The 21,611-nt window shown below is 42.3% G+C and overlaps 2 protein-coding genes across 12 annotated transcripts; one reads left to right on the top strand and one right to left on the bottom strand.

Annotated features, from left to right (window-relative positions):
* Positions 1 to 10: 10 nt before the first annotated feature.
* Positions 11 to 7,793, bottom strand: NSMCE1 (NSE1 homolog, SMC5-SMC6 complex component). Of its 8 annotated transcripts, none has more exons than XM_039732375.1 (9): positions 7,734 to 7,787; positions 6,763 to 6,833; positions 6,525 to 6,666; positions 4,538 to 4,659; positions 3,653 to 3,730; positions 2,762 to 2,908; positions 1,678 to 1,794; positions 704 to 824; positions 11 to 254 (listed from the first exon to the last, which is right to left on the bottom strand). In XM_039732375.1, the coding sequence occupies exons 3-9, from the start codon at positions 6,640 to 6,642 to the stop codon at positions 178 to 180; spliced, it is 780 nt and encodes a 259-aa protein (XP_039588309.1). In that variant the 5' UTR covers positions 6,643 to 6,666; positions 6,763 to 6,833; positions 7,734 to 7,787; the 3' UTR covers positions 11 to 177. The 8 variants fall into 8 exon arrangements, with proteins under 8 accessions (XP_039588309.1, XP_039588315.1, XP_039588310.1 ...); XM_039732381.1 differs by having other exon boundaries at positions 11 to 242; XM_039732376.1 differs by having other exon boundaries at positions 7,697 to 7,765.
* On the top strand, positions 7,794 to 20,155 carry IL4R (interleukin 4 receptor). Of its 4 annotated transcripts, none has more exons than XM_039732364.1 (11): positions 7,794 to 7,875; positions 9,518 to 9,761; positions 10,739 to 10,852; positions 13,001 to 13,142; positions 14,011 to 14,162; positions 15,249 to 15,400; positions 15,951 to 16,107; positions 16,897 to 16,996; positions 17,590 to 17,659; positions 17,842 to 17,873; positions 17,975 to 20,155. In XM_039732364.1, exons 3-11 carry the CDS (start codon positions 10,783 to 10,785, stop codon positions 19,713 to 19,715), a joined length of 2,616 nt encoding a protein of 871 aa, XP_039588298.1. In that variant the 5' UTR covers positions 7,794 to 7,875; positions 9,518 to 9,761; positions 10,739 to 10,782; the 3' UTR covers positions 19,716 to 20,155. The 4 variants fall into 4 exon arrangements, with proteins under 4 accessions (XP_039588298.1, XP_039588294.1, XP_039588296.1 ...); XM_039732360.1 differs by having other exon boundaries at positions 17,797 to 17,873; XM_039732363.1 differs by lacking the exon at positions 9,518 to 9,761 and adding an exon at positions 8,720 to 8,730 and having other exon boundaries at positions 7,810 to 7,875; positions 17,797 to 17,873.
* Positions 20,156 to 21,611: the final 1,456 nt, after the last annotated feature.

Raw genomic sequence — 21,611 nt, 5'->3', positions numbered from 1 at the left:
AAGAAAGCTGTGCAGGCATTACTGTGAACAGGAACATCAATGATAGTTTTATTCTAAGATTCTAAGAACTTTAGAAAATGAGTACACTGAGCACTGTTACTAATGAATACAATACAGTCTGGCTGTTCTGCCAGAGTGGGGGCAAATAGATGTCACTGACATCAAGTTTTACTGGCATCATCTAGGGCCAAGAGTGGAGCTCTGTGGTAAGTCTGTACCATTGGAACCCATCCGATTCACACCTGTAAAGAAAACTAAAGGAAGGTTAATGGACAACACACAAAAAAAAGTTAACGTTGTATAACCACCTTTTCTAAAATGCTTTGTATATTCCTCTGTTGCTGTTCACAATATCCAATTTCCCTGGACAAATGGAGGAAATCCAAAGAGATTCTTAGAAGCTTGGTATTTCCAGAAGTTCTAGTGTCATGGGTTGTGTGTGCTTCTATTACTTCCCCCCTCCTCTCCCCCTCCTAAAGATAGTTATAAAAAAATTTGCACAGGGTCTGCTAATGCCCCTGTGGCACTCTTTGGGCACTGTGGGGGCTCAATGCTGCCTGTGTGTGGTTTAGTGCCTGAAGTGTACCACTGGAGTCAGAAATAGCTGATACAGTTATAAATAATACAGGCAGTGCCACTGAACATGACAGCCCATTTCCTAGTATTATTACATTCAATTTTTTAAAAATACATTGCTTAGTACCTGGGGTGTCACAAGACCAGAATTCATTACACTTGGGACAGCGGGGTTCAGTCTGGCCTCTGAAGTACTTTCTGACACAAGGTAAGTGCATTCCAATTCCACAGGATTCACATACTTGGCTCTGAAATCAGGAGTGTTGATTCATGAAATCATTCTAAACTGTCCTTCAATTTAAGAGAAGGTTGTTACAAAGAGCAGCAGATACACAATGCTTTGTTCCAAAGAATGGTTCCCACAATATGGGTGGTAGACACACTCAACAGTCAAAGTTGGTAAATCCTAAAAGAAAGTCTTTTTCTATAAACTGGGAAATACTATTTCCCTATATGGACAAAACTTAGTTTGAAAGACAGCAATTTCAGTGCAATAAATGAGACTAATTCGGATGGAAAAAGTAACATGGAAGCATGTATTAGTTGGGCAGATCAGAAGATGCAGGCTCACAGAGCAAGAAAATGTAGCAGTTTTGGAATATGAATCCAGGCTGTAACTACTTTAGCAAGATGGAATGGTAACATCCCAGCTATCAAAACACAGTGCTTTAGCATGCTCTACATAGCACGTGTGTTCCTTCTGAGGTCCAAACACAAGCAATTCCTGAATTAAAATCCCAAAACCAAGAATGAATGTGTCACACGATGACATCTACTGGCAAGGCCCAAAGAGGACTGCTAAACCTCTTTCAGCATCAGGAGCTCATCTCTAACCTGCTGGTTTGGAAAGCTAGACAGCACAACCATGTTCCTCATTGTGGGAGTGCACTTTTGCCATTTTATACTTGGAGACACTGCTCCAAGACAATTTTATTTCTAAAGACAGAAGCTAAAATGCCTAAAATGGAGAAAAAAATTTTTTTACAAAATGCACGAGCGCCATGACCAGATTACAAGACCAAGATTATACCCAAGAGAAAGCATCACAAACCTCAGCTACAACCATGCAAGTCCATTGGCTGAGGTGATAAAACATGTTACCTGGATGGCAAGGCTGCGACAGATGTTACATTTCCTTGCCACATCCTGGTAGTTGCTGAGAATGTACTGTTCCATCTCAATTATGCAACGAGTATGCAGAGTGTAGTCTCCATTTTTCTAAGGAAACAAATGTTGAGATGAGGGATTTCCTTTCATTCCTTTACCTTTTTTGACTTTGCTAACCACCTGTTAACAAGCCATTCTACTGTCATGAAACCATCATACTGGTACAATGCAACACCAGAACACTTTTGAAATAGCAGAACTCCTTTGTTTAGAGGAGCAGAATAAAAATCCCACACCTTTAACAGAGATCTAGTCCTTGGAAAACATAAATGAGCAAGCATGCACTCCTTAACAGCAGTATGGTGTTTTGGGATCCTCCCAAAAAGAATGTTAGAGGAAATTCTCCCAGCTTTCAACAAAATCTAGGCATTTCCTGCTTGATGTATCTTTGGAAATATCTGCCAAATCAACTTAACATGTAAGTAACTGTGTGGCAGCTGGTTGAAGATCTATGGTGCAATGACTTCAGCAGAAAAGGGATTAAGGTCTCACTGAGCAAGCAACTACAGTATCCATGTGGTCAGTCCACCATGGTCCACATAGTGAGCTCATTTCCACTGCTTCCTCGTAAAATAAAACAGGTAACATGCACAGTGGCCCATGCATTTCTGGTACAGGAGTTTTCAACATGTCTGGAAATTCCAAATGCAACTAACAGCACTGATCACTCTGAAGAGCTTTCCCCAACTCCTGTTCCAGGTTGAAGGATGCTGTGCTGTTGCATACAAAGCCATGTACAAAGGATGCTGTGCTGTTGTGTCTGTGCATCACTGGGCAGGACTGGACACACAAACCCACCTGGCTCCGGTAAAAGGAACCGAAACCATATGGTCCTGTACAGACCTACCCAAGGACTTTTGTCCATTTAAGTCCTTTTCTGCAAAAATCACTGGAGCACCAATAAGCATGGGTGCCATAAGACCATTTTTGCCATCAGAAGAGCTCCAGTCTCAGCTACCACATCCATAAGAACATGGTAGCTGGACCCTTTGAACTAAGAACACTTGAATGCAGTTACCTCAGAAAGCCACTTATCCTCCACAAAAACTTTCAGCACTTGTTCTGCTTCTTTTTTCTTCATTTTCTTTGTCTTAAGTTGGTCAGCCAAGTTTAAAATATCTGTAGATGAGGCAAAGCCATTTTCTGATAAAATTATTAGGTCCATCTACAGGAAGAAACATTACCAAGTATTAGAAACACTGCAATTAGGCAGACACACCTTACAGTAATGTGCTGATGTGCATATTTTTTTTTTTTGCATCCATGTATGTGAAAGATACTACAGTATACAGCTTGACCCAGAATTGTAAAACAAAGGCCAAAAGGTGAAACACTCATTGTCTCCTTAAGATTTTGATCTTTGCCAAGAAAACATTTCCACAAATAGAAGTATACATGCTGCCTAAATAAAGCTGTGTTCAGGGACACCACACTCAGTGGTGACAGATCCATTTCTTCTTATCTGCTCTTTGTCAAAGGTGTTTTGAGGAAAAACCTCAATAACCATAGACAAATATTTAAATGCAAATCTGCAAATTCATTTTGTAAGTTACTAGCATTAAAAACTACTGTATATTTACTAAACTACTAAATCCAGTGAAAAACTCAGCAGTTATGACTGCAAATCCTGAAGAAATCTGCTTGTATAACTAGAAGTAGGCATGTCTTGTCCCTAACCCAAGGAGCCATTACCTGGTGCTGATTTTGCCTTACCCATAACTGACTAACAACAGCAAATCATTACTTGCACATACTTTCATCCCTGCCCACCCCATCCATTTGATCTCAGATAAACTTAGGTGAAATGGCAACTACTTCTTCAACCACATCTCCATTTCCATTTTCATTCATTTTAAGATGACAGCTTCACAAATAATGTGATTTACTAAGTGATAACTGACATACATACTGTTTTTCTGAACAATTCCAATTCAATTTCTGTATAGTCAGATGCCATTTTAGTTACTTCCGTTTCCGCCAAATTCACCTACAAAAAATAACATGATATAAAGTGCCGATGTAGTTTCATACCAGAAACTGTAAAAAAAAACCTGGGGTTAAGAATACATCATCTTACAATTAACATAAATGTTAATTCTTTTAGGGGCACTTGATGGTACTCAAGTTCTTTCTTTACAACCCCTCATGTTCCAGCCACAAATTCTCCACAGCTTCCTCTGCCCAGGCAAAGCCATTCCACAACACAAGCTCCCAGAACTGACACAGAGTGCTGCAGCAGAGCTGACACATCACAGGTGCTAGATAGTTCCTGCTGCTGCCTACCACCAGACCTATGTTATCAGTCACCTTTTTAATCACTGTGAAAATCAGCTGCCCGTGTTTTCTACTGTTATTGCACATGCTACTACTATTAATTATTAGCTCAACTTAACTGGAAAACGGAAAGGTTAAAGGCAGCAGCTAATTTAGGATACCTTCTGTATGGCCTTCTGAAATTACCAGATAACCTTCTCTGCACATTGAAACAACTTGTACAACTCCTTAGCAACCCTTTTGTGCTAGGTTGATTTTTGAGTGGGAGAAAAAGAAAACTGATGTTGAATAGCTCTCTGTGTTTTCTAGTTTAAAAATCTGTCTCAGGAAAGAAAGTCTCCAGTGGAAAAGAAATCTCACTTCAGCACTTAAGCAATGTTTATGTTAAGTAACTCCAACGCTGCTGTCATCCTTGCTGCCGTGTCCTATTCCCATACATCTGGGCTGTGACAGTTGAACCTCCCAGCAGCTCCTGCAGCCACTGCCAGCCCCATGCAAACACAGCACAGCAGGTACCTACTACAGCATAATGTGCTCTCCCATCATCTTCTGATATTCCTTTCCGGATCTGCATAAACAAAGGCTGCAGGTGGCTGTTAATAGTGCTGATGAAATCATCCAGTTTATCGTGTGCATAGTAAACTGAAAAAGAATGAGAAAAGTCATACAGAGAAAAAAAACATAAGTCAAACAACTATACATCAGACAGATCTTTTTATGTGAAACATTTTTTCCCAGGTAAGACTGCTAAAACTGAGACAGAATTCGAACATGAATTCAAACTGTTCTATTCAGCAGAAATAGCATTTCCTTGTGCTACTGTCTCATGACCTTCAGAGATGCTCAGCTCCTTTAAAATCAGTTGACAGAGTCCAGACATTCTGCCTTGTTGCAGGGAACCCATAGCACTGATCCAGTAATTACAGTGACCTGAACTAAGCTGAATTGAAAATAAAATATGACTGGGAAAAAATATTATGCACAACAGAAAAATACACTGATTTAAATTCCTTTATATACAAGGGATTTCTTGTTTCTGTATGCTCTGTTTCACAAATTAATGGCACATAAGTGCTCAAGTTACATATCAGAAAACCTAAAATTCCAGTGTTGTAGAAACAAGAAGAAATATCTTGAGTCACATTTTATAAACCAAGCAAATACTAGCAGCAGTTTTATCATAGACATAATTAGGATGGACTTTGCAGTAGTTCTGTGGAAGAGAATACAATGGGTCTTGCCTGCACAGCACCAGCACAACCCTCACATCTATCCAAAACAAGACTTTGTTGCTCTCTGTGACCAGAGAGCTGGTGCCACAAACTAACAGCTAATAATTTTAGATAAATGATTCACGTTTAAAATTACAACCAGTTATCATGAAATTAATCCTGTTCTCAGCCACAGGAGTCCCTTGCTCACTTAGGAGCACCGGGCCAAGTCCCACTCCCAAAGCGCACCGCACTATCCAGCCCAGTGCCAAACAGCCCTCATAGGATGCTCCTGCCCAGGAGTTCCTGCTTCTGATATACAAGATTCCCTCAGTGAGCAATGCCAACATACAGCAAGAACAATAGTAAAGTACAAAATTAAGTACAGTTTTGCCACTGGCTTGGCCCCTGTCAGCAGGAAACTGCACACAGCAGCCAGGGAGCTTTAGTGACTGATCTCAGAGATGGTAAAAGATGAAACGGTAACAGAATACTCTTGGGTACAACAGCTTTAATACTTTAATGTTACATTTTAATGTTAAGTGGCTGCTCGAGTAGTTCTCATGTGGAAAAAAGGGATAAAAATTCTCCATAAAAAATGAACAGGGGTTAGAGAACACCAAAAGTTGCACTTCACAATTTTAGCATCTAAGAAGTAGGTCAAGTTACAGTTCCTGACTCAAGAGACTATACAAATAGATTACTATAATCTATATAAATATATTACTTTGTGGGAATCTGATGTTGCATTATGGGTAAGGGTACAAATTCACAGAAAACCAGAAGAGTCCCTGCAGAGTAGCATGGTGGCATGGCACAGGGACACTCCTAAGCCTAGCAGGAGCACAGCTTCCAGGACTTGGAATGGACAATACATTGCAGGTGAGGTGGAAAGAAAGCACAGCAATTCATCAGGAATTGCTCACCCTCATAGAAATATTTTTGCAGCAGTCACTTCTCCCACAACACCTGGGAGAAATGACTGAAGTGCATTTACTTAAAAGCATTCAATATAGTGAAGTACTTCCAGTGTCAAAAATTATTTTTAAAAATCGTCTATATGTATAACCAATAAACAACAACCTTGGCAAAATAAAAAGTACTATATACGAATCTGGCCTGATTAGAAGTTAGTTTACTCATTGCTGTATAATTTTATCTTTCAGGAAAGAGACAGAACACTCATACCATTACAGTTTTTAAACTTTTTTTAGCTGATGCATGCCCTTCAGAAATCAAATTTGCAAGCTGCACCAGGAAAAAAATCCAGTTCTTTCATCACCAAGACAGACACACCTTTATCAGTTTCACAGCAGTGCTGGTGTAATTTTCTGGCCTCTGATCCTTCTGTTATCCCATTAGACATCAGAACCTGCAAGAACCGCCGATGAGCATTGGTCATCTGAGCTGCCATCAGTATTTCACCAGGCTTCAAGTGCTGCAGGATGTTTAAGGTGGAATTAATGCACATGTTAATGCAAATTAAGAATACAACAGTCCAAGTATACACAAGATTTTAATTAAAGTCTATTACATTGAATGAAGGCAAAAAAAGCAGATCCCAAGATTGTCCTCAGAATGCAGAGGGTGACCAGCTCGGAGGTTCTGGAAGGGTACAAGAGATAAAATCCAACTAGTTTTAGCTGCAGAAAAGAACAGTGTTGTGTCATTGCCACCCAAAATCGGGAATCAAACTCCTTCTTAACACCAGTGTAGTATTAAAAAGCAAGCAATACTTTATTGCAGCACTGATACACAGGGGAATGACTCCTGCTCAACACGCACAGTTGGCTCAAGGTTATACACATGGTAGTCGCTCGAGTCTGCAGTTAGTCTCACACGGTGCTCCTGGAGGGCTTCAGGCACCCCCGGTGGCCACTGAGCCTCTAAACCCTGACAGAGATCTTCTCCATGCGGCGCAGCTTTCATGGAAGCTGCAGAGCATGTTGCTGAGCAAACGGGATCGGGCCGGTTTGGCCTGCTAGGAACGGGAGCTGGAGAGCGCCCCACGCCCCACTAACCGCTACAAAACGCGCCCTGCGGTATTTGCAAACGCGACAACAGCAGCGCCGGGTGACAAACACAACCCCGCCTGTCCTTCTGTGTCAGATCAAGCTCCTGCTCCCCACACAGCCTCATCTGAGCACAGGCAACAAGCCTCAACAGGTTTCGAAGAGCACCTGAAGTAATTAAAGGCAGCTCAGGAAATTCCCTGACCACTGCACCACCCGAATGCCCGCTTCGGGCTGAGCTCCGGCCTCGCCGCCCGGGCGGCCCCGGGCCAGCCGCAGCAGACGGAGGCAATGCCCCGGAAAAACGCCCGGCCCGCCAGCCCTCGGCCCAGCCGGGCCCTACCGAGGTTCCCCGGGGCTCCCACCGCGGTGCCGGCGCCCCACCTCAGCCTCAGCCCCACCTCAGCCTCAGCCCCACCTCAGCCTCGGCGCCCCACCTCAGCCTCGGCGCCCCACCTCAGCCTCAGCCCCCGCCGCACCCGCCCGTGCTCGCCTGCTCAGCTGCGGCTGCGCGCGCCCGCCATCAACGGCCCGGCCCCGGCCCCGCCCCGCGGCGGGCGCAGGGCCCGGGCCGGGCCCAGCCGCGTCCGGGGCCGGGAGCGCTCGGGGCCGGAGCGGGCGCCGATAGACGCAAGGTACGTCTGGCGGCCCCTTCGTCCTGGCGTCAGGACCGGCTCCTGCTCGTTGCGTGCGCTTGGCGTGCCCTTTGTGCGGTCTGCGTTTTTCTCCGTGCCGGTTCTGGCGAGGGCGGAAGGTCCGTGCTCCCTCCGGGGCTTGGCCGGGCGCGGATCCCTGGGCCCGTCCCGTGCGGTGGCTCCGGCTGGAACCCGCGGCCAGAATCGCTTCTCTTTCCTGAAGCTGTTCGACGCGAGTGCTCCTTTTACAGTATTTTACGCAGAAGTTGTAGTTCTCCGAAGTGTTCGTGCGGGGCGCGCCTGTCCCGGCCCGCGTTCCCGGCCGGAGCCGTTCCCGGCCGTGCCCAGCGCGGCGCTCCGGCTGCGCCCCCCTGTGCCCGCGGGCCGGCGGAGCTCCGGAGCGGCTCGTGCTGAGCGCCGGAAAGGAGAGGTTTCTCGGCACAAGGCAGTACACTCCGCACGGGTTTTCTTTTCAAGGTTTGATGCAGAATCTGTTGCTGAACCTTTTGCTCTGCTATGTACCGCTTGTCTCATTCTATTCAGCGTTTCTAGTCAACGCTTTAAACTAGAGAGTAAGACAAGATGTGCATCAGTTTTAGAAAGAGGCAGTTTTAAACAGGGAAAGATGTTTTAGCTGTACAATTGCAGCAACCGTGCATTAAGCAGTCTTGTTTAATATGACCTCTTGGTTTGGGCAGAGTTACTCTTTGCACATAACAGTTTTGCAGATTATACCTGTTAATGAAATGTGACCCTAATTTCCACAGAAGACCAGACCAAAAATTAGTACCATTTTTCTTGATAGTAAATGAAATAATTCTAATCACATCCTATTTTTTTTCAGGAAACAAGAGGGTAAGTGATCAAAGCATGTAGCTTGTGCCAGTAACCATGTAGATCTGCTTCTAACCCTGACAGAGATTTCTTTCCTGGTTTTAGGGAAGTAACTTATGTCTTTGCAATTTACTTTCCTCAAGTATATCAGAGCTACTAGGTTTGCTGCAATTTTAATATTGTCTATATGTGTTACATACTTTTTTGAGATTGGTATAATGAAAAACTTAAGAGGTAACAGGCAGAAGAGCTGTGGATTTTTTAAAATTTTCTCCTTTTGCAGTTTCATTAAAGCACTGGCTTAACTCCACTTTCATCCACATGTGCAGATCCATTCTTCCACGAGAAGATGGTTTTGGTCTGCCATCTGCTCATTTGGACATGCTTACGTGATTCAGGATTCTTTGCCAAAGTTCCAAGAGTTTCTTGGAACTCCAGTCATGTGGCAGTATTACCTAACAGTGGAAAGCTGCAAATGCTTCCTCTCTTGAGAATTCCAGGAAAAAGGGAAATGAATTTTTTTTTTATGCCAGAGCAGTTGGCTCTTTTTTTCTGAGCAGCAGCAAAGGTGCTTGTGTTCTTTTAAAAAAAATGTATTACTGTGCTTAGTAACATTTCATCTATTCTCAGAATATGAAAAAACTCAGCTCTTGAGTAATAGTTTTCTCAAGCTCTTATGAGAAATTTGTCTTTCAGGTTTGTTCTTTATTACTCGATGAGCAGTGACTGCCCCAGAGAAGGTCACAGAAGAGTCTCCATTCTGATCTTCTATTTTGACTAACAATGTCCTTATCCTTTAACTTTTAAGGTGGATATATTCAATCAGACAGACAGACTCACCTTTGTCAGACACATATAATGTGGTTCTGCTGCATGGTTGGTTTGGGAAAGAGAGTATTGAACCACCATCCAAAAATACCTTCTAGTGGTCTTTTCTGCTTCAGAGTCTGACCAATCTTATACAGAACACCCAGTACCATTCACCTGCTGAAGAGGATTTCCCTTCCCTTCCCTTGAAATAAAAACTAGGATACTACCTGGGAGCCCTACAGGTATAAACAGAACAGCTGAAGCTTGCAGGCAGCAAGAACACTCTGTCCAGATATGAAAGTTATAAAATTCCAAAAGCATGAGAGGAAGGGACCAAAGGGTTGTGTCTTAACAATGTGCTGCTGAACAAATTTTATCCCTCTTTATACTGAAAACAAAGCCAAAAGCATATTAGCATGACTTCACTTACACATTTACCAAAATTTTAAATGCCTGATATCCGTTTATAGTTATATGAAAGCTGGTAGCCTTATCTTAGGCATTAAGTAGCTATATTGGTAAAAAAATCTTGGGGGCACTTGCTATTTTTAATTCTGAAATTAATTATTTCATCTGTTTTCAATTTACCTAGACAGTTTTGCTATGCTTAGGGACATAAAAGCTGCATTATTTTCCTTTTCCAAAGTTGTTCTGGTTATATCATAATTAGGTGTGTTTTACAACTTTTTAATAATTAATATTTTAATGAATCTGTATTCTTTTGGAGCAATGCTCAGAGTTCTTTGCTAAAATTCTTTTCTTAAAGAGTTGATACTCAGATTTTCAAGGTACTGGTGACAGGACTTGGAGAAAACATTTTAGTCAATAGATTGGACACTTCATTCTTAAATTCTTTTTCTTATCAGAGTGGAATCATAAGGCTTTGGTGACGTCACTGGTTTTGGTCCAGTGCTTGCCCTTTATTACCCTTTACATACTAGCAGCCTTTCTTTTCTAGTAGCTAAAGAGAGCAGCTCCACTGCCAATGTCAGTCCCGTATCCTCTGTAATGGAAATTTTGCAGAAAACTCTTCTAGCTCATTTGTGTTCTCCTTATTCTTCTACATGTCTCATTCCATGAGCTAATTTTAGGTTCCAGAGGTGGGAAACAGGTACAGCAGGGAGTCTGAATTCTAACATCTAGCAGAAGTGGTAGGGAAAGCTACACCTTTACCTTAACTGAGACAGGGATATAAGCTTATTATGTTTTCTGTTGGCAGAATTGCAGCACAGTTTTTCCTACTGAACCTGACCATTGTCAATAATGGCAAGGCTCCCAAGTGCTGCACCCTGTACTCTGTGGATCCTTTTCTTTTCGTATACAACAAATGAAGGTATGTTTGTCAATATTTTAAATTATTATAGTGAAGTTTTTCTTGATAGCCTTTTTCTATGACCACTAGGTAACACTGTTACCACTAATTAACTACTATGAAATTTGTAACTTCAAATGTCAGAAGTAACCCTGTACTAGAAAAAAACTTAGAGGTTTTTTTTTTTTAATCTTTATATTGACCTTTTCTATGTGAACAAGAAAAACTAGAAACTTGCAGAAAGGAGAAACAGGTTTGGAAAGCCATTGCCTTCTTCCCCAGTATCTGATCTGCACTGGACCGCTCACTGTGAGCCAGGTCTCTGTAGCCCAGGCAACTCTGCAGGAAGCTCCAGTGTCCCCTGGCTGCTGTGGTTTGCCCGTGGGGCTGCGGGGGAGCCGCTCGCAGAGCTGCTGCCAGTGTGTGCTCTCCACTGGTGCCAGTGTGTGCTTTCCTCTGCTGCCAGTGTGTGCTCTCCACTGGTGCCAGTGTGCGCTCTCCACTGGTGCCAGTGTGCGCTCTCCACTGGCGCCAGTGTGTGCTCTCCACTGGTGCCAGTGTGCGCTCTCCACTGGTGCCAGTGTGCGCTCTCCACTGGCGCCAGTGTGTGCTCTCCACTGGTGCCAGTGTGTGCTCTCCTCTGCTGCCAGTTTGTGCTCTCCTGTACTGTATCAGAGTATGCAGAAGTTGGATCATGGTAAATAACACAAGTGGACTACAGAAAAGTAGACATGTAGGGAAGTACCAAATGAAATTTGGTACTTTCAGCAAAAAAGGTATGTGAGGAATAATCTGAAATTTAGATACCTGTGGGAAGGAATAAGCATGTGAAGCAGAAGTGGCTGAAGGACGAAGACCTTGCAGGATGTGAATAGCTGACAACTGAGTCTTGAATTTGCAATGTAAATGACCAGCATGGAGGGTTGGTAATGTACCGGGCCATGTACACAAAATTTGGTCTTGTATAATTGCCACAGAAAACCTTCTAGCAGAATCCCTTTGGAAATTCTCAGATAATTAATAGGATTTTAAAAAACAGGTATTTTATTTTTTTTACAGGAGATTGACATGTAAAGCAGAAAAGTATTTATGTTTGTTCAGGTTGTGCAAGAAAAGGGAGATACTGTTGTTATTATTTACCTGTGAAAGAGAAGTCAAACATCAGAAAAGGCAAATAATTGTCTTTGATGATAAAAGTATTATTTATTTCTAGCTATTTTCTTATAATCACATTCCAGGGTCCAGTATCAATATTGGGTTGGCACACGGTTAGTCCAAATAACAACATGGCCTTACTGTCACCTGGCTTCTCCTCTTCTGTTCTGTATATCACTCTTGTGGAGCACATTGAAATAAAGGAAAGTGAGGCTGGAATGGATACTGAGGATTGTGGATTCTATTTCCACTTCCAGTGCTAACAAAGATATTTTGACCGCTATATTCTCTTTTTTGGTTAAAACCTCCAGTGAAAATAGTTATAAACTTGAACACTGGAGTACAGAGACTCTGGGCTTTCATGTACCTCCTCAGTGCCTGGCTCAGTGTGACTTCATCTCCTCAGTCTTGAATGCTCTCATAACAATGATGAGTAGAAGACAGAGCAGGAAGTACTGAGTGGAATGAAGTAAAGGTATATATTAGAAGAAACTGTGGCAGGAAGATCTGCTAGTCTCTGGGGAGCTGCTCTGGGAGCATGCTCTCCCATGCATTTGGGAAGCTTAGAACCTTTTACCTTAGTTGTAGGTAAAACACGAGTCATGACTGTAAGCAGTGATCCTGGTCTGACTCTATTAATTATCTGCATTTTGGGTTTTGAACCTTTTGTATTTAATGCTGTTTTGTAATTTAATGCTGATGTGTTTTAAATAGAGCTATTGCAATTGGATTTTCTTTCTTGGAAGTCTGTGTTGGCTGAAATGTGCCTTTCTATCTCAATATTACTACTGCAGACTCTTCCTGTCCAAGACCATAGACATTGTCTCCAGAAAGGTGGAGACGGTCTCAGTGTCTGTTACTCTTTCCATTTACTCAGACACAAAAAATAAAAATGTTTTCACTTAATTTGTAGAGGTGTGGCAGCTCTGTTTAGATGGAAAAGTTAGTATTTCTGCTTAGTCCAATATAGTCTTCTGATTCTCTTGCTTCTCATTGTATGCTGCTTTCCCCTAGTTTTGACTGCAGGACACATACATGAATTTGCATGCTTCACTGACTATGACAAAGAGCTGGTTTGTCACTGGAAGGTGCCTGCACAAACCAATTGCTCCAAAGAATTCGTGCTCTACTACAGCAAGGAGACTTCTTCTGTGTCGTAAGTATTTAATAAGATGTTACACTGCCATTGTTAGAGTTTCATGTATCCTATAGCCACTATTTGCTTTAATTTCCTCCCTCTACTGTGGGTGTCTGGGAAAAAATTTACTTCAGTAATTTTTTTTAAAGTAAAATTGATTATTTCCTTTTAAGTAAAACAGGTTTCTGCAATTAACAGCACCCTCAGTTCAGTGGTCTACTCTTCCATAGAACTTTCTGCTCTCTTAGGACAGAGGAGGGATCAAGTCCTACTGGTAGGAGTGGTAGGGCTCTTAGAAGTTTACAAAACCTTAACTTCATGCAAAAAGTTACCTTCTTCATGAGAAATCTTTCTTTATTCACTGGTCTGTAGCCTATGTGAAAGATGCTTTCCACTGAAGGCCAGGTGATTGTCTCTGCATATAGTGTAGCTCCTTGTTCAGGCACAGACTGCTGCCCCTGTTCTGAGCAGGGCCAGGCATCATCTCTTACACAAGAAGATGCATCTGGGTTCTCCTGTCCCTTGCTGCATGATTTCAGCACACCAACATTCAAATAACCTTGCTATAGATAGAGTGCAATAAACCTGTTCCTATACTAACAAGCTGTTAGTATATTCCTTTAGAAGCTGAAGTGTGACAAAGGGTATTTGGGATCAATCCTGGGCCTTTCTGTCAAGTTTTTAATTTGTGTGATACAGATATCCAGGGGGTAGCTAGGGAGGGTGGGTTGTTTGGGGATCTCAGTTTTGTTTTGGAAACATTTCTGGGAACTGACTTGTCTCAGTTCTGATTAGTTATACATGTTGGGAAACTTGATTTCACCTTTTCAAGGAATAGTGTGTCACATTCTCTTAAATATTACATAGTTTTGTGCCTGTTTTTCAGAGACAAGTGTGTTCCTGAGAATGAAAAAGACAGTTTAAGGTGCACTTGTACAATATATCCGGAATATTTTGTATTAGGCCTCACATATATTCTAGCCCTGCAATTCAATGGCACTGATTCATGGAATTACAGTGTTACACCAGCCCTTGTTGGTAAGAACTTGTTTACTTTGTTGCTGGCGCGTCTGGCTCAAGGCTTTTTAATCCTAGCTGACTTCTCATTCATGTCCCCAGAACATGCTTTGTTTCTTGTCAAGAAATTGACAAGAATTTGCTGGTCAGAGGTGCAAAATGTCATGGTAGCTTAAGTGCAAAATCCATTTGTTTTAGAAACCTGATTCTGCATTGGATTCTTAAGGAATTAATATAAGTAATGGGGAAGGCAGAGAGTGGTTGTACCTCTAGCTGTACCCTTTCAGCTGCAAGCCAAAAGGAGTTTGGGGACTTAAATTATCTTTAGTGCCTTTTACTTGTGGCTTACAAGAGGAACAGAAATCATGCTACTTTCAGTTTCTAAAAAGAAACTAGGTTATCCCTACTGAAATTCTTCCCATTCCTGTCTCTGTCATACTCTGATTTTTCACTCTAGTTGAATCATGCCAAATGAGCAGGAGATTTTTACAGTAATTGCTGTTGGATTTTAACAACTGGTGATAAAAATGTTTAAGAGACTGCTCCTAAACAGGACAGAGTGTAGACACAATTCATGTCTGCGCCTAGACCCCCAGTTTTGTCAGAATAGTGTGCTTGTTGGTTACGCCTGTCACCTTAAACACTCAGAGAAACCATTTTCATACCTTAAGCAGGCCAAGGAGCTGTTTCTCTTGAGAATACTTGATTGGTGCTGGTGCTTATCTGCCAAATAAGCAGAAGTCCACATTGATTTTCAAGAGACAGGGAGCCAGGACAGCTTGGCGATGATGTTGAAGTTCTGTGCCCACCCGACCTCACAGCTGCTACTGTCAGGGCACAGGTTGTTCCTGTTTCTCCAGGCTGAAAGCTGCATCCAGTGCACCAAAAGGCTGTGCTTGCAATTGGTTCAGCCAGCTTGAGGAATCAGTGCTTAATAAATACCCTCAAGCTGCTCAGGTTCGGCCTCTCTGTTCTTGTGCTGGAGCATAGTGAAAAGGGTATGAGCATTGACTGCAATGATATTCTGGTCTCTGGTGAATGCTTCTCTCTCTGCTTCTATCTATCAGTGCTCTCCCATTACCCTGTTCTGTGTTTTTTAACATACAGTTAAGCCAAGAGCCCCCAAAAATCTTGCCATTGAGAAAGCTGAAAATGGTAATTTCAATCTGAGTTGGGAGGAGAGCTACTCTCATCCATCATTTCTCTCTGGACCAGTCATCTATGAGGTGAAATACTGGAGGAAGCAGCACCCGACAGAGGTAAGAGACACCCAGTCTCTTCATTTTCTGTCTCCAGAGTTAAGGTTTAAGAAGTCCTCTACGAAGTCACTTCATTAATAATGTAAGGGCCAGCCAGAGCACAGTGATCCTGATTACACACTTGCCACAGTTCACTTTGCCCCCAGAATGGTTCAGCTGGGTGTCAGAGAATTGAGACTCTTCTGACTGCCACCCCAAGATGGTCTTCTGCTTGCAGTAGACAGGGCAGAGATTGAAAATACAATGCTTCTGTTCCCTGAACTTCATTATCTCCTTAGACATCAGGAAGCTGGAGGCTGATGGCTCTGTGGGGCAGGTGAGTTATGAATAATCCAGCATTACTGGGCTGGGCTGCTTCTGGTAGCAGAAGAATATGCATGGTGGCAGGTAACAAATGCCACCTGCTGATGACATGAACTGCAGTATCATAAACCGTCATTCATTTGTTCATTTGTGAAAGGTCACTGAAACACATATTAATATGTAGTTGCTGTCTCTAACCCTTCACCCTATAAAGAAAACAAAGTGAACTTTCTCACTTTCTTTTCAGGTTTCTGTAAAAGCAATTAACTACCAGGCAAAAAGCTTTGAGATTACTGCAAGCTCCTTGAAGAGAGGCTATGATTATGTTGCAAGTCTCAGGTGTAACTACGTGTACTACCCAGCCTACTGGAGTGAATGGAGTGAAGAAGTTGAATTTCGCTATGGTAATAGTGTCAGAAATAACAGATTGGTAAAAGGATGGTATACAGTCTTACATACTCTGCTGCTCTCTTGGACGAGAGTTATGGACTCATCATCTTCATCATTTTGGTTGTAATGTGAATACATCTGTAAAGGCTTCCAAAGACACTAAACATAGACAGGCAACTCCTTGGGAACTAAGGAAGAGAAGACCAAGGGAGGTTGGATTGCTTAGCCTTGTGAAAACCAGGCTGAAAGGAATCTGTATATTATTCTCTATAAATATTTCATGAAGTAGAAGAGATATTTGAACTAAACAGCATTGATGTGAGAGCAAGTGAGTATAAATTTTACATATATATATATATACACACATGTATATATGTGTGTGTATATATATGTGTATATATATATACTGCAAATAAAGCAGTATTTTAATAGAGGTAGGAGGGTTTATAAAAACCCCTGAAGAGCAACAGAAAGAACAAGAAACATAGCTGCACTACAGTGACAATGATAATGCCATTTTAGGCTCTGTGTGATAGCCCTTGTCCTTGAGGGCTGACACGCTGGCTCTCCTAGCTCCTGCCACACCCAGCAGCTGAGCACAGACCTGTGCCAGGTCTCTGACACACCACACACACCATTGCTGCTGGCAGCTGTAGGGGTCTGTTGTTAACATGCTGGAAGCTTTATTTTACATCCTCTAAAAGAGAATTTTTTTGGGTTGCAGAAGAGCAGCAAATAATTTGTTATTGTCAGTGCTTGCATGTAGATGCACATTCACATGTAGACATTTGCTTATTTAACAGATTACCAGGTGAAGGCTGAAGACATTTTGCAGATGGCTGTGCCCACATCCTGCATACTGATCATGGCAGGATCTATAATTTGTTACTTCTGTTTCACCAAGTAGGTATCCTGGTTGTTACACAGTTTATAGAGTAACAGTTTATACGGATATCAGTATTGCTACTGGTTAGACAAATGTCTGGTAGCACAGAAATGTAATGTTTTGGGTTTTCTCAGCACCTTTATCTAGCTGTCTGTGAGCAGAGATTTTATAAACACAAGTCAGTTTTATAAACTGTCATTTTCTGAATAGTCTTATTAATCTTACTAGAATAGGCTTATTATAGTAGGGGTTGTCAGTTTTGGACCTTGGTCTTTGCTGGAGTTCAAGTAATGATGGCTAAATACCTTTATTTGTTTCAAAAAAATTTAAATGGTAATATGAAATTTTCAAATGGTTATGAGATCCTATTTCACACATCCTTTTAAACATGATTAGAAGTACAGGTGACTATTGTAGTGCGGAGCAGTCACATACCAAACATACAAACATCTTTGCATTGGTTTAATGAAAATCAGGAGATGTCCAAAATGAACACTTTCCGTTGCTGCAATGCAAATGCCTAAGAGGGAAAGGAGAACAGAAGAGAGAAATGTACACTCATTAAGCCCAAGTGCAGTCAAAACAAGTTATTTTCATTCTTCCCTTGCAGAGTGAAGAAAGAGTGGTGGGATCAAATCCCAAATCCAGCAAAGAGCCAAACGGTTGTAAAAAATGTCAAGGTAATTTAAATGTTTTGCAAAAAATAGCTTTTCCTGATCATCAGAAGTAGAATATGTAGTAAATTCTATTGTCTGTCTAGTGTAAGGGATAGTAAATACAGCTTATATGTGTCCTAAATCCCATTTGTATCTATTAGTTTTCAGTTTTGTACTATTTTGATGAAATTAAGTTCCCGTTCCAGGACTTAAAGCAGAGTCACATGGAACAACATATGTAAGTAAGATTTTTTTAAAAAATCCCTCTGCTTTACAGCATAAAATTGTTTCCTGTACCATAAACATTAACTGTCCTTTCCTCTTGACTTCCAAACACAGAAGTTGCAAGAACTGTCTGGCTCGAAGTTTGTCAAGCCAAAACTTCAAGGGAAAAGATAACATCAGAAATGTTGAGAAATCTTGCAGTTGCCACAGCAAGTCTGAAGAGTGGTTGCCAAAAGGCAGCAGTGCAGTTTTAACTCCTGATACGATACCCATTGAAGAGTGTATAGAAATCTGTGTCTGTTTAACAGACAGTGAAACTGAGAGCCAAGAAGAAACTGGCAACCAGATCACCATGTTTGAGCCTTGTGAGAGCAGCATTGGTGCTTTCAGAGAGCATCCTGAACACAATGAGTTACTAGCTAACATGTTTGATGCACTCCTGGCAAATGAAAATAACATGCAAGACAATAAAGGCCCAAACATCCCCACAACTGAGAGGAAAACCTTAGAGAGCATTGGGTCAGAAAATCCATCACAACAAAATCCAAAAGAAAGTACAGCCCAGAGTCCACAACCATGTGGTATTTCTCATACAGCTCCCCTTTTCACCAAAGCCTCTCAAGATGACTACAATTGTAGTACAGCCAGCAAAGAGTCAGAACTATCAGAAGAATCCTTTGAATCTGGCTATCGGAGCTCCAGCATAAATTCTGCTTCTCTGGATGCAAGAGATCTTCAACAAATGGTTCATCAAAGCCATTTTCTGTGTTGTTCTGAAAGTGAGCTTGACTCTTGTGTCCTGACCCAGGAGTCTACAAATAAATCATTGTTTGGAACCAAAACAGACAGAATAAACAGCTCTGCAGACAAGAGTTTTGATACCCTTGTGCCTGCATCCATGGGGTTGTGTGGTTCTGCCTACAAGAGCTGTGACACCCTTTTGTCTCCATCCCTGCAACCCTGTGGCTCTGCCTATAGGAGCTTTAATATGCTTCTGTCTGAATGCAAGGAACCAAGCAGCTCTGCATACAAGAGCTTCAGTGCCCTCATGTCTCAGTCAATGGCTAACAGTAGCCTGACTCTGGGCTTTGAAAGTGTGCCTTCCTCATCGCCTTTGAGACAATTGTCAGAGATGCCCAAATGCAGCTGCAGAGATCAAAGTGCTCAGCCTGGTAGCAATCAGATGTGTTATAACAGCTACAGATCTCCCAGCACGGAGCTTGATTTTCCAAACACTTGTTCAGAACATACTGATTTTCCATCTTTCTCCTCACATGCAAATGAAGATGCTTCAGCTTTTCTTTCAGAGAAAGAAATGCATAAGCAAGTAATATATCAAAATGTTCAAAGGAAAGCCAATATAGTTTCTTGCTCCATTGCACCTCAGCCATCCGGCTATCAGCCTTTTGGTAGTGCAGGTAAATGTAATGGTATGTACTGGGACAGTGACAATGAGGTTATGTCTACATCACTATATGAATCCTTCATTAATCTGTGCAACAACCTGAGTGAAGCACCTCCAGATACTGCAACCTATGAATCTGACCCAAGGATAAAGGACGGTGTGTGTTTGACTGTTCAGGGTTCTGACTGCCCCATTGTCCCAGGTTTAGCATCTAGTGAGAATGACACACAGACTAGTGATGGCAGTCCTTGGATCAACAGCACTAATGAACTGTATGGTGATAGCAATGATGAAAATACCAGCAGAGATGAACAGCTGTTGCATTTGTTAGAGATGAAATGTCAGGATTTAAACAGCAGAGAAAGAGCTACAAAGGCAACAAAATGGAAAAGCTTTAACCCTACTCATAAAGTAATGCAAGAGGGTGGTGATAACAAACTAAAATACTGACTTCCACTGCCACTCGCACAACCATTTGAGGGAACTTGGAGATGCAGGGGGAAGTGAAGAGGTGCTGAAGCATGCACAGATGGGGGTGGGGGGTGGCTCAGCAGTCAGTTTACCAGCATCACTGAACAGTATTGAGCTAAACTTAGACAGAAAAACTGCAGAGCCTCTGGAGCTCCATAGCTCAGACAAGGTGCTACCTTGTAATTTTGTATCTCCTATCCTTCTGACTCACACCATTCACAGAGAGGACTTCAGACTGGCACTTGCAGTTTAAAAAAAGACCAGTAGAACTATTAAAGGAAAGCAGCAGGAAAAATGAGAGAAAAATGAAACTTTTGTGCGAACCCTTGCCCAAGAAGACAACTGCTATATGGAGGTAGCCTAGCTACATTTGCCAGAACTGAACTAGTCTTTGGAAATAAACTGTATGGCAAGTTGAATTGTTGCTTGTTATTTCAATCGTTACTGAAGTGAGGACTACCACAGGTCACCCATGATTCTTTGGGTTGTAGCACTTACGCCTGCCTGGGACTGGCAGCTGGGCCATGATGCAGACCCCAGGGCACAGTTGGGTTTGGCACCCAGCAGTCGCAGCCGCAGCTCTACAGGGACAAAGTCAGAGCTGGTGTCTCCAGCTGTGAGAAATCTCTAAAACGGAGCAGCAGCTGCAGGAAGCAGGAGTTCTTAGTGGTTATTGTGGTTATTGCCCTGGCTGTGTGTTGCTTGGGAAGCACACAAAGGTTACATGGAATGTGCTGACATACCTGAAAGTGGGATATGGGTGCAGGTCCAAAGGGAAGGTGTTTGATTTGTGACACAGCTTCCATATTACTTCTTTTGGAGTGGGGGGTGTTGCCTTGTGTGCTTAGCCCTGGTATGGGGTGTATGTTTCTACACCTGCACAATCAAGATCTGAGGTAAAGATTACCATCATTTGCACTTACACAGTGCTATTATTGGTGATTAGTTTCTTACCTTGTAGAAACAAGCAGTTACTTCAGCAGCTGTAAAAGGAATCAGGGATTTCTAAGTAGTGTTTCTTCCCAGGAAGATTATCCAGTGTGTGGTCCGACACCCTACTTTAGTGAAACACTTTTTTTAGCTTCTTGTTCTTGTCCAATCAGAATGGGAATTAGCCCACACTTTAAAGGCAGTATGTACTTCTTGTTGGATAATTACTCAAGAAGTTTTACTGACAAGTTCTCTACAGCATATATTTCAGTGTGGTAAATTCCACCCTAGTATGTTGGCAACAGCATAAAACAAATAAGAACCATTAAGTAATGGAGTTTTTCTATTGAAATGTGTATATTTAGTCTCATTTAGAAAACTCTATTTGTATTACTATTCATAAAATAGGAAACCATAATGCTAAGCACAGCAACTGATACTGCAAATCTCTCTCCAAAGCTGGTAAAGTAGTAGAGGTGTCTGTGTAGGGACACCAGTGGTGCTTTCTTTCCCTTCTACACCTGCGCTCTCTTTTGTGTTGTTTGTGAGAAGAAAGATTTTGCATCCATGCAGGCTTGTGCTTGGCTGGAGAGGTCTGCTTAGGCCAACTTTGCTGCAGCACTTGCTTCTCTGCTGAGCCCCAGCTCTGTTCTGCCTTTCCCTGGCTTTTTTGTTCAACATAGCACTTCAGTCTGCACATTTCCATATGATGGTTTTCTGTGTGGGGTTATTCTTCCCTTTCTCTCCCTTCAATATTTCTCTGGTGAAATGGAACCTAACTCTCAAGAGAAGGGGAATCCCTGTTCCTATGTCTTTGTATAACCCAGAACTGGAGACAGACAGTGGGGTTGAGGAGGCAGCTGTCTGGCTCACCCTCTCCCTGCAGCAGGCATGGTGCCTGGCTGTAGTGTGAGCCGAGTTCCCTGTTCCATCCTCTAACCCTGC

Source organism: Passer montanus, unplaced genomic scaffold, assembly GCF_014805655.1.
Source record: "Passer montanus isolate IOZ18808 unplaced genomic scaffold, ASM1480565v1 scaffold8, whole genome shotgun sequence".
NCBI classification, from domain to species: domain Eukaryota; kingdom Metazoa; phylum Chordata; class Aves; order Passeriformes; family Passeridae; genus Passer; species Passer montanus.
This window is presented reverse-complemented; position numbering and strand designations above follow the sequence as displayed.

Coding starts and splice junctions, on each gene's coding strand:
- IL4R (XM_039732362.1), top strand. CDS start 10,783: ATGGCAAGGCTCCCAAGTGCTGCACCCTGTACTCTGTGGATCCTTTTC. Junction 17,660..17,796: donor CGGTTGTAAAAAATGTCAAG/GTAATTTAAATG, acceptor TGTATCTATTAG/TTTTCAGTTTTGTACTATTT. Junction 17,874..17,974: donor AGTCACATGGAACAACATAT/GTAAGTAAGATT, acceptor TTCCAAACACAG/AAGTTGCAAGAACTGTCTGG.
- NSMCE1 (XM_039732378.1), bottom strand. CDS start 6,642: ATGGCAGCTCAGATGACCAATGCTCATCGGCGGTTCTTGCAGGTTCTG. Junction 3,731..4,537: donor GGAGAGCACATTATGCTGTA/GTAGGTACCTGC, acceptor TATTTTTTGTAG/GTGAATTTGGCGGAAACGGA. Junction 825..1,677: donor GTCGCAGCCTTGCCATCCAG/GTAACATGTTTT, acceptor TCCTGATTTCAG/AGCCAAGTATGTGAATCCTG.